Source organism: Elephantulus edwardii, unplaced genomic scaffold (genome assembly GCF_000299155.1).
Source record: "Elephantulus edwardii isolate Elephantulus edwardi_28Jun2011 unplaced genomic scaffold, EleEdw1.0 scaffold00044, whole genome shotgun sequence".
NCBI classification, from domain to species: Eukaryota; Metazoa; Chordata; class Mammalia; order Macroscelidea; family Macroscelididae; genus Elephantulus; species Elephantulus edwardii.
In genome coordinates, this window is record NW_006399794.1 from 3,615,906 (window position 1) to 3,631,408 (window position 15,503).

At 42.1% G+C, this 15,503-nt stretch overlaps 1 protein-coding gene across 1 annotated transcript in view; it reads right to left on the reverse strand.

The window, feature by feature from the left end:
* Window positions 1–7,663: 7,663 nt before the first annotated feature.
* The window catches only part of CTR9 (CTR9, Paf1/RNA polymerase II complex component), a 47,278-nt gene continuing 39,438 nt past the window's right edge, over window positions 7,664–15,503 (reverse strand). The window contains exons 15-21 of the mRNA XM_006885593.1: window positions 15,202–15,347; window positions 13,837–13,908; window positions 13,024–13,306; window positions 12,246–12,403; window positions 9,715–9,814; window positions 9,384–9,496; window positions 7,664–8,093 (exon numbers count right to left, since the gene is read on the reverse strand). Coding sequence (XP_006885655.1) covers window positions 7,664–8,093; window positions 9,384–9,496; window positions 9,715–9,814; window positions 12,246–12,403; window positions 13,024–13,306; window positions 13,837–13,908; window positions 15,202–15,347 — 1,302 coding nt within the window. The remainder of the gene's footprint in view (window positions 8,094–9,383; window positions 9,497–9,714; window positions 9,815–12,245; window positions 12,404–13,023; window positions 13,307–13,836; window positions 13,909–15,201; window positions 15,348–15,503) is intronic.

A 15,503-nucleotide genomic window follows, 5' to 3' on the forward strand; every position in this document is an offset into this window, starting at 1 on the left:
TGCTGTGAGGCTGAACCCTGTGACACTGATGTGTCAAATGCGTTAATGGCTGGTTACCCAATGCAGACAGAGAGTGGGGTGGAGCTCCCCAATTAAAACAAGTGTGGAAGGAGGAGTGGCATCCACTTCCATAATAGCTTGCCTCCGGAAACCCTATGAACTTGGAGAGAGGATGAAAGGCACCCAAGCTTCGAGGATTGTCCTTCATAGGGTTGCTATGAGTCGCCTGCGACTCAATGGCACTTAACAACAACAACAAACTGGTGAGCATATCCAGGTAGGTCTATACTTGTTAGTTGAAATATGTCATTTGGTATCCCATCAATTCCTGGGACCTTATTTTTGTCAATGCTTTCAGTGCAGTTTGAACTTCTTCCTTTTTTACCTTTGGATCTTGTTCATTTGGTACTCCCTAAAATTTTACAATGCCAACCCGTTCTTTGATACAGTGACTCTATGTATTCCTTCCAATTTCTTTTGATACTTCTTGGATTATTCAAGATTTTGCCTATGGCATCTGTCAGTATTGCAACTCAAGGCCTGAATATATTTTTCAATTCTTTCCACTTGAGAAATGCCAGGTGAACTCTCCCATTTTTAGTCTTCAACTCCAGCTCTCTGCACTTTTCATTATAATACTTTGCTTTGTCTTCTCAAGCTGCCTTTTGAAATCTCTGTTCATTTCTTTTACTTTAGTGTCCCTTCCCTTTGTTTTGGTTTCTCAACACTCTAGCGCAATTTTCAGAATCTGTTCTGACATCCATTTTGTTCGTTTCACCCTCTTCTGTCTTTGTAGTGACCTTTTGCTCTCTTCATGGATGATACCTTTGATGTCATTCCATAATGCATCTGGTCTTTAACCATTAATTAGTGCTTAATGCTTCAAACATATTCTAGAGATGATTTTTAAATTCAGGTTGGACAGACTCAAGGTCATATTTTGGTTCTTGTAGCCTTGTTTTCATTTTCTTTGGCTTTAATTTGAACTTGTACTATTACAGAATGGGAGGAGTTCTAGTGGCACGGTGGTTACGTGCTTGCCTGTGAACTGAAAGATTAGCAGTACATACTGCAAAGGATGGGTAGCTTGCACCCATACAGTCTGCTGTGGGAAACCCTACGGAGCAGGTCTGTCTGTTTTATAGGATTACTATGAGTTGGAATCAGTGTGGTGGTAATTGATTTGGTTTGAGGTGAGCATTTTTTTTATATTTTCAATTAAAAAAATAAAGCTGTCTGATGACAGCTGTGCTCTGATTTAATCTTCCCCAAATCAAAGACAGCTTTGAAATCTATCCTAGCTTGATTTTACCTGTGTTCCTAATGCTATTATGGGAAGCACCAGTGATTGACTTGTGCCTGTCTAACGAGCCTCCGAAATGACCTTTAGGGAAAAGCTGCACTGAATTGATCAAATGCTTCAAGTTAAAGTTTCAAGAGAGGAAATGATTCTGTTAAAGGTTTCCCTCCCCTTGCCTCATGGTGGTTGTTATGTGGAAGCAGATGTGACTCCTAGTGATTCTCCTATCCTGTGCCATCTCATTGTCTCTGACTTATTTATGCCACTTGCTGCAAGTCACTGTGTTAATCCATCTTGTTGAGGGTCTTCCTCTCTTTCGCTGACCCTCCACCTTTCTAAGCATGATGTTCCTCTCCAAGGACTGGCCCCTTCTAATGACAAACTGTTACTTTGTGTTTCCCCTAAAGAGTCCTGGCATCTAAGGAGCAGTCTGGCTACACTTTCTCTAAGACTTGTTTATGTGCTTGTTTGGCAGTCCATGTTCAATATTCTTCTCCAATACCAAAAGTCAAAGGCATCAATTCATCTGACACCCTTACTCATTGTCCAACTCTCTGCTGGTTAACAAATGATTGCTTCTCAGTACTTTGGAGAGTTCCCTGACAGCAGGCTTTCCCAATCCAATACATATCTTGTATTTTTTTTTCTTTCTTTTTTATTATTTGGGTTTCTCTTTTATTTTTTCTACCAATCTTTTTATTAATGTAAATGAAAGTTTACAGAGACTTTGGATTTCCATTCTTTCATTGTTGTGCTTTTCTCCCTGTCTCCCCTCCTGATTCCCCCCTCCCCCCTCTTGACTGCTAGTACCAAGAATTCCGATCGTGGATCAAAATAAGATGAAACCATTGATAATGTCAATTCACCCCCATATTTCACAATGTTGCCTATCAGTCTAGCAGTGAGGATTTTTGTCTTCTCAGTGTTGAAATGTAATCCATATTGAAGGCACTAATATTTGATCTTCTGCAGCAAGCGTTTCAGGTCTTCCTCACTTTCAGTAAGCAAGGTTGTACCATCTACATAACGCAGGTTGTTGCCAACTTGATGCAACAGGTGAATGAATCTATGCCAGATTCTCGATTGTCTCAGCTACAGATTGAATTGGTAAGGAGAAACATCCTTGTCACACATCTTCTTGATTTTAAACCGTGCAGTGGCCCCTTCTTCTGTTCAAACAACTAGCTCCTGGTCTAGGTATAAGCTTCACATGAGCATGATTAAGTGTTCTGAGATTCTCATTCTTCTCAATGCTAGCCTTAATTTCTGATCCACATAGTCAAAAGGCTTTGCATGATCAATAAAATACAGAGAGGTTTTCTCTGCTTTGGCTATTTATTCTCCCAGGGATAGAAGTTGTTCCTTAGTGGAACCAAAACAAAAGGTACTTTAGGAACTCCAGGAAAGTTGTATTTCCTGGAGATTAAAAATATTTGGCTTGAAAGAAACTAGGAAGAAGCAAGAATTTTTTCAAAAGGTGACTGATGAAAGAGTCATTGACTCAGTCCCTATTTGATCAAAACCAGGATTATGGAGACAGACGCTCAGTGCCTGGTGTTCAGAACTAATTCTGCACTATGGCAGGATCACCCTCTAATCCGAGGCTCCTTTCTTGCATTAGCAAGAATAAGAGTGAAAGACAAAATCTGTCATATAAGCAAGGAGTTTATTTAGAGAGAAAACAATTTGGTTTTAAGTAGTTACCATTTTCTCACCAAAAATGTAGTATTTCACCATAAGCCACACCCCAGCTTTACTAGTCATGAGCCTGTGTATTTGGAAGGGTTAACATCCCACTCACAATCATTTTGCTAATATTAACTCTTGTTTTGGTCAATTTCAAATTGGCCCATCCCTGTCAAACTGATACTCTGAGGAGACAAAACATGTTCCTTTTTTTATATAATTTTTTTAAGATTTTATTATTTTTGTGTGTGTACTGTCAAATTGGATTTGACTGGTATAGGAGGAAATTGTCCCTCCTTCTCCAACAGAGCATCTGGTGGATTTGAACTGTGCGCCTCTGGGATTGCAGTGCAGCTTCCTGCCACTAGGCCACCAGAGCTCCCTCCAACATGTTCCTTTCTTTAAAAGATCTATTCCAGTTGAATTTTGAGCATCTGCATTTATAAACCAAGTCGAGTCCAGATTAAACCACGAGTTCAGCAGTTTGCACTAATTTACTGCATTGTGTCTGGTCAACTCATCCCTAGCCATGGGCACCAGATGCAAACTCAGGGATCCACATGTCTTCCAGCATGTCAGACTGGCAGGTACCCTTACTCTCAGCTTTAGCCTCCCACGTGGGCTAAGACAACAGGCCTGAGTCCTCACAACTCTTTGCACATTAAACCAGTCAGCCCTCTTCCTTGTACCGCCTGTGTGGGCAAGATCAATGGTTGCCAGAGGAATACATCCTAGCTCATCACCCACCTTTAGTGCTGTAAGCCCCCCTTCCACTTGTGAAGAGGACCCAGGCAGTCACCACAAGCTGCCTGCTCACAGCTCCCTTTAGCTTCCAGTCCGAGATGGGAGCACTGATTTTACAGGCCACCGTGTACATGCTCCAATTTGAAACCTCTTAACTCTCCATGGGTGTACATGTCCATTCAAACACAGATTTCAAACTCAGGGGTACTAAGTAGAACTCAAGTCCCCACGCTTTAGAGCTTTCAACTAAACTTGCATCTTCCTTGGGCAAACCGTCCCTCTTCTTTTAAGATACCTCGTCAAGTACTGCCTGAAGGTTGATTTGCATGCTTTTGTAACCTCTAACACCCACTATTGATTTCTATATACTATACCACTGCACAGCAAGCATATTCTGAGAAACACACACATTAACATTCATTTAACAACACTACACAGAAATATTCAATATCAAGTACATTCAGATAAACACATAAACCTTTAAAACATGTTCGTTTCATCTTACATCACTGCATTTTCATCTTCACTTCTCCACCCTTAACTGTCTCCTTGACATAAGTCAGGGACTAGTCCTTGGCAAGGGACATCATGCTTAAAAAGGTGGACCATCAGTGGAAGAGAGGAAGACCCTCAAGGAGATGGCTTGTCACACTGACTCTAACAGTGGGCTCAAGCATGTCAAGAGATAAGGAGGCCCAGGATGGGGCCAAGTTCAGACGCATTGTCACAGAACCACTATGAGTAGTAGCTGACTCCATGGCTCCTAAGAACAGCAAATTCCTGTGCTTATGAACTGAAGTCTCTGGCTTTTGTCTCAGGCCACTCTAAGATACAGTTTTTACTCCCTTGATTATAGTGAAAAAGGTAACCATTTTAAGCTGTACTTTTCATGTTCCAGTTTCTTCTTACACATGATTATGGGCTTTACTAGGGAACTAACAGGTTACCATTCTTCAGGCAGGGCGTTATCTAGCTCTTTTTTGTCTTGCCAATTCTGGTGTCTTCCCCCAGCCTTCCTGTGAGCCAGGATGAGGACACCCTTACTCTCCCCATGGGGTGGCGGTTCCAGATCAGCGTTATCTCACCTGATCTCTGATTCCTCACCACTTCTGCTGCTAGTTTCTGTCCCAGTCTGTCCTGTGTAGGAATCTCTGGTCCAAATGGGCAAGCCCCACATTCCTCTCGTCCTCTCTTTATGATAGTGAGATTCCCATTTCTTGCCTTTAAACCTGTTCAATTTAAGCCCAACAGGTAGGCAAGACCTAGCATTCCCTTCATTACTAGTGGACATGCTTTGAGTCTTTGGTGTGGTAACGAGGAAAAGAGGAGTCAGGTGTACATGGGAGCTTTTCAGTGCAGACTTCAAGGGTGCCAGGCGTCACCTGGCCACAATGTTTTAAGCTTTCTGTACCTTGCCCTCCTTGTTCCACTACATGTCCCCCACCCCGCCTCAAATTTACCATGTGTGTATTTCTTCCATGTACCTTAATCTTCATAATCTTATGAGTTATGTGCTATCAAGTTGACGACTCATAGTGAACCTAATAGCTCTGAACCCTGCCCTATCCTGAGTCAGTCTCACTTCTCTGACATACCTGTCCCCATTGTCACAGCTATTTTGTCAATCTACCTCCTCCAGGGTTGTTTTCTCCTGTGCTGACCCTCCACCCTTCTGACAAATGACATCCTTCTCCAAGGACTGGTCTCTCCTGGCAACATGCCCAAAGTATATGAGATGGAGCTTCAGAATCCTTGCCTCCAAGGTAACTTGGTTTCATCCCCTCCAAAACAGACCTATTTGTTCCCTTGGCAGTCCATGGCATGTACACTTCTCCAGCACCACAACTCAAAGGCATCAATTCTTCTTCTGTCATCCTTAGTCATTGTCCTGCTCTCAGAGGCAGAGCAAGTAAGACCATGGCTTGGGTTAAGGCACACCTTAGTCTCTGGACTGCCACTGTTGCTCCTTAACACTCTGGAGGTATAGTCTTTTACTGTAAAGGAACAATTGCCCACTTAGCAAACATCACATTATTATAAAAATAGTAATTCCAGCCAAGTGAAAAGGATCAAGTTTAAGATTCCGAATACAAAAAGTTACTTTTCATGCACACAAAATTTTAAATTTGGTAACTTTATAGTTTTGGTGCTTGGCCAGGTTCTGGATAAACCATCACAGATAATGCAAATCATATTTTCTAATTTTGACACGTCCAGTTTCAAAATGTGTTGTCAGGCGCCTCATAGAAAAGGCTGAATCTTGCCTCGACCTGCGCCGTCCTCACAGGGCCTGCCCTTACACCCGCTGTGCCAGTCTAGCTTGGTGGTCCTCTTTTTGAATGACCCTCAACTTTACCCTAACTTTTCACTTAGTACCTTAGTTGTTTTAACTGTTTTTTTAAAAGTAAGATTTCCAAGGCTGTAGTTTTTATAGCCTATGACTCAATGGCACTTAACAACAGCAGCATAGAAGAGAGATCAGTTGGCCTAATGGACAGAAAGTGATGCTACCAAGCCAAAGGTGGCGACTCTAATCCGTGGTCCTCAGGCCTGTCTTTGTTTTTGGTGAAATATTCTTCTAGGTCATATAGCCCTGGTCTGTCCACTTGCTGTATAGAGGTAATTTGTGGCTACCCATGGTGGACAGTATTTGGTGGAGCTCCCTGATTAAAACAAGCTTGCAAACAGGAGCAGACTGCTGTATCTGGCAGGTTTGAACTGTCAACCATTCTGTTTGCAGCAGTGCTCAAGTACCGAACCACTGGGGCTCCTTTCTCACACAAGGGCAGTGCATCTATCTTCTCTATTAGTCGGAAAGGTTTTTGAAGACAGGGAAAGGCAGTTATTTCTGAATTCTCATTGCCTAATACAGTAGTTTAACGTGTTGTTGTTGTTAAGTGTCATCGAGTTGCAGGGGACTCAGTGACCCTATGAAGGACAGTCCTCGAAACTTGGGTTCTTTCATCCTCTCTCCAGGTTCATAGGGTTTCTGGAGGCAAGCTATTAGGAAGTGGACGCCACTCTTCCTTCAAAGCTAGTAGTTTAACATGTTTGTTTATTATATTAAAACTCTTGGCAAACTGTATAGTGTCATCTAAAAATGACATTATTCTAACAGAATCTTAGTTTTCTTACATCTTAGACACACCTCCTCCCTCCAATCAATAACTATTCACTAATGTGTGACTAAGTAACTCTTGGCCTCAAGGAATTCTTTCAAAGATTTACATAGTTAATTTTTTTTTAATTTACAAATATATCTTCAACAACAAAGGACACAAAGTTACCCATGAAAGTTGATAAAGGAAATTTATTATGTGGAGTAGGTAGGTCTTCTTCCAGTTCACCAACAGAAAAGCCTTCTTTCACATCATATCCAACTTAACAAATTAGCCTTTTTATTTTATCTACATGGCTGCAGTGGTAACTACTGAAGAAAACCATCCTGTCATTTGTCTGTGAGACAATTATACAGTAGATACCTCCTCCTCCAGAAAATAAACTTTCTCAATCTATACTCAAAATGCAACAAAATCAACACCAAGTTTCTTGTACCACTTGCAGAAGATCGAAATAAAAGTCTTAACACTTTGCTGTTTAACATAAAACAAAAATGAGACATTTGGGTCAAACCTCGCTGTAGGAATGATCGCGCGTCTGGGTTTTAACAAAGCTTTCACATATGATCGGCAGAACTGTACCACAATGAATAGTCTCATTTGCACCAGTCTCAAAAACGGGACTCTAACACAGGAAATGTTTCTTGGGGCTTAGCCATATACAAACGGACAGAATAATAATAATAAAAAAAGGAAAACTGCCCTTGGGAAAAATTTCACAATTGTTTTGCCTAAACATCGGAAACATTTTATCACAGCTTTCACTATTCCTGTTCCTCCCGCGATGAAGCCGCCTCGCACTGGCGCACCGGCACTAGTCGCTGTCGGAGCCCCGCTCGGAGCCGCGCTCGGAGGCCTCGTTGGCCGAGCCCTCGGGCTCCGAGTCGTTGCCGGAGCCGTGGCCGGAGCCCTCGTTGTCGGAGCCGCGATCCGAGTCGTGCTCCGAGTAGGCGCTGGGCGAGGCGGGCCGCGAGTCGTTGTCAGACGCAGCCGAGTGGCTCCTCCCGGACTGCACGGACTCGTTGTCCGACTGCTCGGAGCCCGAGGGCCTTCTCTTGGGCGGCGGCTGGTCGCTGTCCGAGTCGTCCGAGTCGTCGGAGCGCGGGCGGCGGGGCCTGCGCGGGCTGCCCGCCTCGCTGGCCGACTTGTCGGCATTGTCGTCGGACTCACTCCCCGAGGAGGCGCGCGCCTTCCGCTCCTCCGCCTCGGCCGAGTCGCTGTTGCTGTTGCTGTGCCGGGGGTGCCTGCGGAGACAGGCTCTGGTTAGACGTGGGGAGGTCGGTGCCCACACAGTTCCTGCTGTGCCATCTGTTTAATCCAACTTTCTATGAATGTAACGTATTGCACAATAAAAGAGAAACAGGCCACAACGCTGGTCTCTCCTTGCGGGCACGGAGGTGGAGCTCACTGCAGCCCTAGTCAGGCCTCCTCTGCCAGGAGACAGGAGCTGCACGGGCCTGGCGACCAAGCCTGGACATTTTAATCAAAGATTCCAGGCAAGAAGCCTGACCAAAGGAGGGTGGGAATATAGAAGAGAATTTCAGACTCTCACGGACTCCAGAGTTTCTGGAGCTCAGAAAACTGGAGGAATCCCTGGACTATTGCACTCCTTTAAAAATCTTACCCCAAACCCCCTGAGGAAATAAAGACAAATTATAGTTTAAAAATGTATGCCCAGAACATTATGCTCTTTTAAAAATTATCTATATGGCATACTGATAACAGCAATCCAAAATTAATATTAGCTAGGAAGCTTGGGGGCAGTGAGTTTATGTTAATAGGGGAGGAACATACAAGCAGTGTCACTGACCATGCAGAGGCCGTGGAAACGGGGCAGGTTCTGCTATGTACAGCCTCAACAACAACAACAACAACGCAAATAAACATGGATTAAAGAAAAGGACTAAAAGGGAAAAAAAATAATGCACTTGAACTGTAAGACAGAATATAAACAATGGTGGGAGACTTTGACAGGTTTCAGCCAGGATGTTTATCAGAATGAAATGTTTCCCAATCTCACCTGTGAACTTAAGGGAAAGGGACACATCTGTTCATTTTCATGAAAAAACCAACCCAACAACAATACAAGTGGAATCCAGCACCTCACTTGGTTGTCTTTCCCGAGGCTGGAGGGGCAGGATGCTTCCCTGCCCTGCTGCCACGTGTGAAGAAGTGAGACTATTACTAGCATCTATCCTGACACTTGTCCCCTCCGTCATGACTAACTAATACCTATGAAGACATGAGATTTCCAAATAGGTCTTCTCTTTCAAGGATTAAGTATGTAGGAGGACAACAATGTCAGGGTTAGAATGAACATCTGTGACATGTTTCTTCTAGGTCTAAGACTCCATGAAGCTGGAGAGAGATTCTGTGGGACATGAACACTTACTGATTTCCTCTAATTTCCAAGTCTGTTTCACTTCTTTTTTTAAAAAAAAAAGTGTCTTTTCCTTCTAGCACAGGTTGGTTAACTACATTTGATTTAACCACATCATTAGAAGAAAGTAGTTTACTAGGGGAAGAATTCATACCCTTCATCAGCAATTTTAAGTTTATCTTCATCTGAAGAATCATCACTTGATGATATTATGGCTTTGGATTTTATTTTTCCCTTCATTGAAGGAGGCAGACGTTCTGGCTTGGGCTAAAGAGAGTTAAACATAATAATAGATTAGTCAAGACTTGTACATTTTTACATCTTGTTAAAACAACTACCATTATAACATTACAATCAAATGGCAACCAGTTAACTTTGAAAATTAGCATTTGTGCTTGAGGAAGCTGATAAGAAAAACTAGACTCCAGGAGCAGGGCAATCTTTTATGCCAATGGCAGGACAGAAAGATGGTACTATAAACTTACAGCCTTTTTCTTCTCTGCTTTTGGTGGGCGACGCTTTTTCGGTCTCGGGCCATTTTCTGTTTCATCACCATCATCAGACCCTTCCTCTCCCTTTGTAGGTCTTAAAAAGAAAACACAAAAGAATTTGCCAATATCTACTCACGCCTAGTAAGTCTAAGACCCGTTTCACCATCAATTTTCTTTTTCAGAATACCATGTTTGCACGCCACATTCCCAAAGGGCAAATGCCACAATTTACTTTTTGTTGCACATGGTTCACTACCTAAGACCACATGCAATGCTTATTCACTAATTTAACTACTATTAAGACCTTGTATTAATCTAAGCTTGAATCTTCCACCCAAGGGGAAGTATGACACAGGATGTCAGAAAAGACCCCGGTCTCAGACCCCATCATCTTTCTTCTCTTCCTCCAGTCCAGGCCTCCTCCTAAGGTCTTCAGCACAGCTTCATTCTCAAAGGTCTGCACTGAATAGGTTCCCTGGCTTCTCTCTAAATACAGTAAGCTGTTCAGTTCCTGTACAGTTAGGAAGTGTGGTCTGGATAGGATTATCTGGTCGTCAGCATCAGGGGGACAACAGGATAGCTCAGAAGAGGCCCCTCCCAGTTAGAGGGGCAAGGCACACTTGATCTTAACAGCAGAGTCTGTGTGGTCTGAAAGGCACACACATTCACATTTTATATACCATGAGGTGGGCACCATTACTTCTGTGTTACAGAAAAGGAGACTGAGACTCACTGTATGATTGTATTCATAGTTAGTATGGACACAAATACAGGATTTTTCATTCTAAACACCATAATATTAAGTACTGGACACAAGAAAGGCAATGGCTAATCACTAGTAGCTCTCAGGAGGAAACGGAAGATCTGTAGATTCCAAATACTCTGATGTTTTATAAAAGGATTTCTCTTAAGATTACAGTTGTTTTTATGTGACGTTAAGTCACCTGCAACTCATAGTGACCCTATGTACAACAGCCCTACACCCTGCTCTATCCTGTACCAATCTGTTGCTGATACACCTACTCCGACTACCCCAGTCACTGAATCAATCTACCTCATCGAGGGTCTTCCTCTCCTGTGCTGTCCCTCCACCCTCCCAAGCATGATGTCCCTCTCCAAGGACCTGTCCCTCCTTACAACATGTCCAAAGTATGTCAGACGAAGCCTCAGAATCCTTGCCTCCAAGGAGCAGCCTGGTTTAACCCTCTAGGACGAACCTGTTTGGTTTTTAGCACTCCATGATATATTCTATACTCTTCTACAACACCACAGCTCAAAGGCATCAATTCTCCTTCTAACATCCCTAGTCACTGTCAAAAGGACATTATGTGGATACTAGGCTATTAAAAGGATTCAGAAAATGAGAGGTCTTTTACCCTTTTCAGGTTGTTTGGTGCCATCAAGATGACGCTGGCTCATTTTGACCATATATACAATAGACATAAACCTTGTCCAATCCTATGCCATCCTCATAAACCCTGTTCTGCTCAGAAACTGTTGCGGTCACTGTATTAATCCATCTTACTGAGGGTTTTCCTCTCCTCTGATCTTTCCAAGGAGGACCTTTCCCAGGAACTAAACCCTCCTGACAACATGCCCAAAGCATGGGAGACAAAGTCTCACCATCCTTGCACTCTAGCTCCACTTATTCCAATGTCGATTCATATTTCATAAATCCCACATTCGAGTTTTTCAGGGATGTTTGCAGCCATTACTCCTTATTTCTGTCATGCCATATCAGCAAATGAAGGCCCTTTACTGGCTGAAAGCTTTACTCCATCCAATTCATTAAGACAGACTCGTAAGTGTATGTCAAAGTCAAATGAATAAGGAAGATGGAAGAAGAATTGATGTCTCTGAATTGTGTTGGCTAAGAGTATTGATTATACATGGATTGCCATAAAAACAAATCTAAGTTGGAGGAAGGGGGCTCCTCATAGACAAAGATGGTAAGACTCTGCCTACTATACTGTGGCTTGCTGTTGGGAGGCACACAGCCTGCCTTTGGAAAAAAGACATTATCCCGGGAAAAGTGGAAAGTCAGCAAAAGAGAAGACGACCCTCAAAACAAGGTGGGCACCACAGTGACTACAACAAATGGACTCATGCACAGCGGAGATTGTGAAGATGGTGAAAGACAGGTTAGGGTTCACGCTTTTGCTCACAGGGCTGCCATGAGCTGCAATCAATTCAACAGAACCTAACAGCCCCACAACTACTTCCAAGAGCCAACCCCTCCCCAGCTGTATTTTGAGTGCCTTCCAACTTGAGGGGCTCATCTTCTGGCACTGAATGGCGCAATATTACACTGCTAGTCACAAGGTTTTTGCGGGCCTATTATTTCAGAAATGGAAGGCTAGTCCTGCTTCTTAGCCGGGAGGTTCTGCTGAAATCTGCCCATGGTGGCCCTGCAAGCATTTGAAATACTGGTGGCGTAGTGTCCTGCATCACACAGTTATCACAGCATGACACGCTGATGGATGAGTGATGAAATAATATGTAAAACACATTAATCACAGTAATACCTTCTCCTCTTCTTCTTTTTCCTCTCACCACCTTCTTCCTCTTCACCTTCGTGCTCACTGCCACTGCCCTTCCTTCTCTTCTTCTTTTTGGACATAGGCAGCTCATCATCTGTGTCATCATTGACAAATTCTTCAAATTCTCCTCCCTTTTTAGAACGCTGAAATCAAGACCACAGTGATTTCTTGAGGAGTGGGATGAAAATGGCTCGAGTACTGAGGGACAGGAAGAGGCCATCTTATAAACAAAGGTCCTTTAAGTCACGTGGAAAAAGTGCTGGGCTAGGGTCATATTATAAAGAATTCTTACTGGAATTAATGTCCTAATTGACTAAAACTTTGCAAAAATCTTCAACTACTTAAGAGGTCAAGATAAATAAAACGCACTTTGTTAACACTGGAATTCATTTCTGATTACCAGATACTATTTAGGGAGCTCTGGGACCTAATGTACAGAAAATGGAATTGCTCTCTCAAAGGCTGGAGGTTCAAATCCAGCAGCAGCTGTGAGAGAGAAAGATGGGCATTCTCCTCTCATGAAAGTTACAGCTTCAGAAATGGAGTGTCAGCTATGAATGGGATTTGACTCACTGGCAATGATTTAAGACCCTATTTAAATGATTTTCTCTGTTGGAAACTGTCTCCTTGCAGAGGAGGAAGTCAAAGCTAAGGACTAAGTACTAAGCGAGTTTAACTTCAAGAGTTTAAGCAGAGAAGCTTCTCTCTGAAAGCCATGGGATGCAGAATGGTGTCATCAATGACAGCAGGAAGCACATCGTACCCGGCCGCCGCCACCACCTCTTTTTTTCGCTTTTGTTGCTTCAGTCTTGCCAGTAAACAGAAGAATATTTTTTGTCTTCTCCACATACTGGGCCCGCTGTTCCGAGAGTTTTTTCTGCGCTTCCTTTTCTCGCAGACGTTTCTCTTCCTGTTCTTTAAGGAGTTTCTGCCTCAACAGCTCTTTTTCTTGCTCTTGTTTGGCTCGCAATTCCCGTTCTTCTTCGTCTTGTTTGCGTGCACGGGCCACGTGGTACTGGGCCTGACTCAGTAAGTCAGAGCATTGCCTAAAACATAATTTCAGTTTATTTATGAGATTCCAAGAAACATAAATGCAATTAGTACTGTACACTTTGCTGAAAAACTTACAACAGCTGTTTTCCTTTCTTTTCTAAGAATTTTCTAAGAATTCTTTTCTAAGAATTTGGAAACATGATTAGCAGAGATCTAAGCAAAATTAACTTAATTAACATAAACTGATGCTCTTAATTACCTTAAACTGCCACATGTACATGTCCTTCCAAAATCGAGCTGAAATAATTTCTAATATTACCTTCAGACATTAACTCAAAGAATCAGGGATTCTGTCTTTACTCTGGGGACCTATCTGACAGCTGTGAAAGAGAAAGGGATGTATTTTCCTCATATAACATAACTATGCGTACTAAATCAATCCTACCATCCCTCCTAAAAAGAAAACCCATGGTGGAGGCTGGGGAGTCTTCTAGGAAAGTGGAATGAGACTGACCTCGTTTCATCAGTCATTCTCCCAGCCCACAACTCACACAGAGTCACCCTCTACAAACAGTAACATTACCTGGCTTCTGTAGCAGCGAGGGCCAAATCAAACCTCATTTTATCTCCCACTTTACTTAAATAACTGAAGTATCTAAATGGAATGAGAAAATAAAGTACTTTTAAAAACCATTTCCAGTATAATAAGGCCCTTTAGATTTTTCAACTTGTTCTGTAAAAGCACTGGCTATCCCACATAAATATGTTTAATACATAAAGGATTAACATCTCAGAGGAAAATTTATATATATGCAATTCACTATTAAGAGACTTTTTTATCAATAAATCCTTAAAAAACATTTACTAGAGACCAACCGATCAAAACAAGCAAAGTTTCATTTAATGTTATCAGTAAACACAAACACACACATACACACACTTCAAGAAAGAAATATTTACTAAACACTAAATTTATTAAATATTTTACATGGAGATAAGAGACTTAATCCACAAAAACACAACCTATCACATAAGAGGAATGTTTAATCAAAAACAACTAAATGCAAGTTAAACAAAACCTATTACATACTTAGTAAGAAACTAAGCATCAAAAGGTTAAATTTTTAGCTGAACTGAATAAACAAGTAAGTTTATTTAAAAGTAAAAAAAAAAAAAAGGATTTTTTTTTAAAAGTTGACCTCAACCCTAAGTCAGCAGAATTGTCATTGCCTGTTCCGTGGATTCTGCTCATGGTGACTCAATGTGTACACGAGAATTGCTCCGCTGGGTTCACAAGGCTGTGACCTTTTGGAAGCCGACTATCAACCCTATATTCCATGGTGCTTCTCAGCTGGTTTAAGCCACCAATCTTTTAGTCTAACAGTTAAATAAATCTCTAAAATCACACCCATGTTAACAAGTAAAATCTAAACGTAAGTGGAGTCTAAATATTTCATATGTAGAATGGTGGGTCATATTACTGCCAATGACAAATCTAGGGTAAGCTTGCAAAGGCAGACAGTTCTAGGAGTTTGGCCAAGTGACCCAAGCAGGGCCAGGTTTCTAGATGAGATCTGGCGCCACCTGGTGGCAACAGTCGGCTTGGCTGTGATGAATTTTCTAAATCATCTTTTGAGAGAAAGGATGCCTTTTGAAAGATGGCATAGATGAAGGAAAGAACTGTTTAAAGAAATATATGATTAAGCATTGTTTGTATGACAACAGTCCAGAATAAGAGGTGCATAGCAAAGCTGACTGGGGGAGGAATGGAGGCAGGGAGGAAATTATGCAACAATGAATTTTTTTTTTTAAAGTGAACTGGGGGTGGGTAGGGAGGAAAATGTGCAACAATGGATGAATGAAAATCCACAATTAAAAAAAAAATAGGGAGGAAAAAGAGATTAAAGAAACCCAAGTATTTCAAAAGTGGTTTCTATGCAATTTTTACCTATGTGCAAGCTCCAGTTCTTTCACAGCATTGAGTACTTCCTTCAGATTACTCTTTTCATCTTTCAGGACAGAGGTAGCTAATCTTTGCAGCACCAAGGCCACATTAAACATGAGAACTGTATCACTAGGTGCCACATGTCTAGCCTGTAAATAAAAAACAAAGCAAATAATTTAGACACTGTAATGACATGAAAGGGAGCTCTGTTGGCCTACTGGTAAGGAGCTGAGTTGCCAACCCAAAGACAGTGGTTCAAATCCACCAGCTGCTCTTTGGAAGAAAGATGGGCAGTCTCTTCCCAC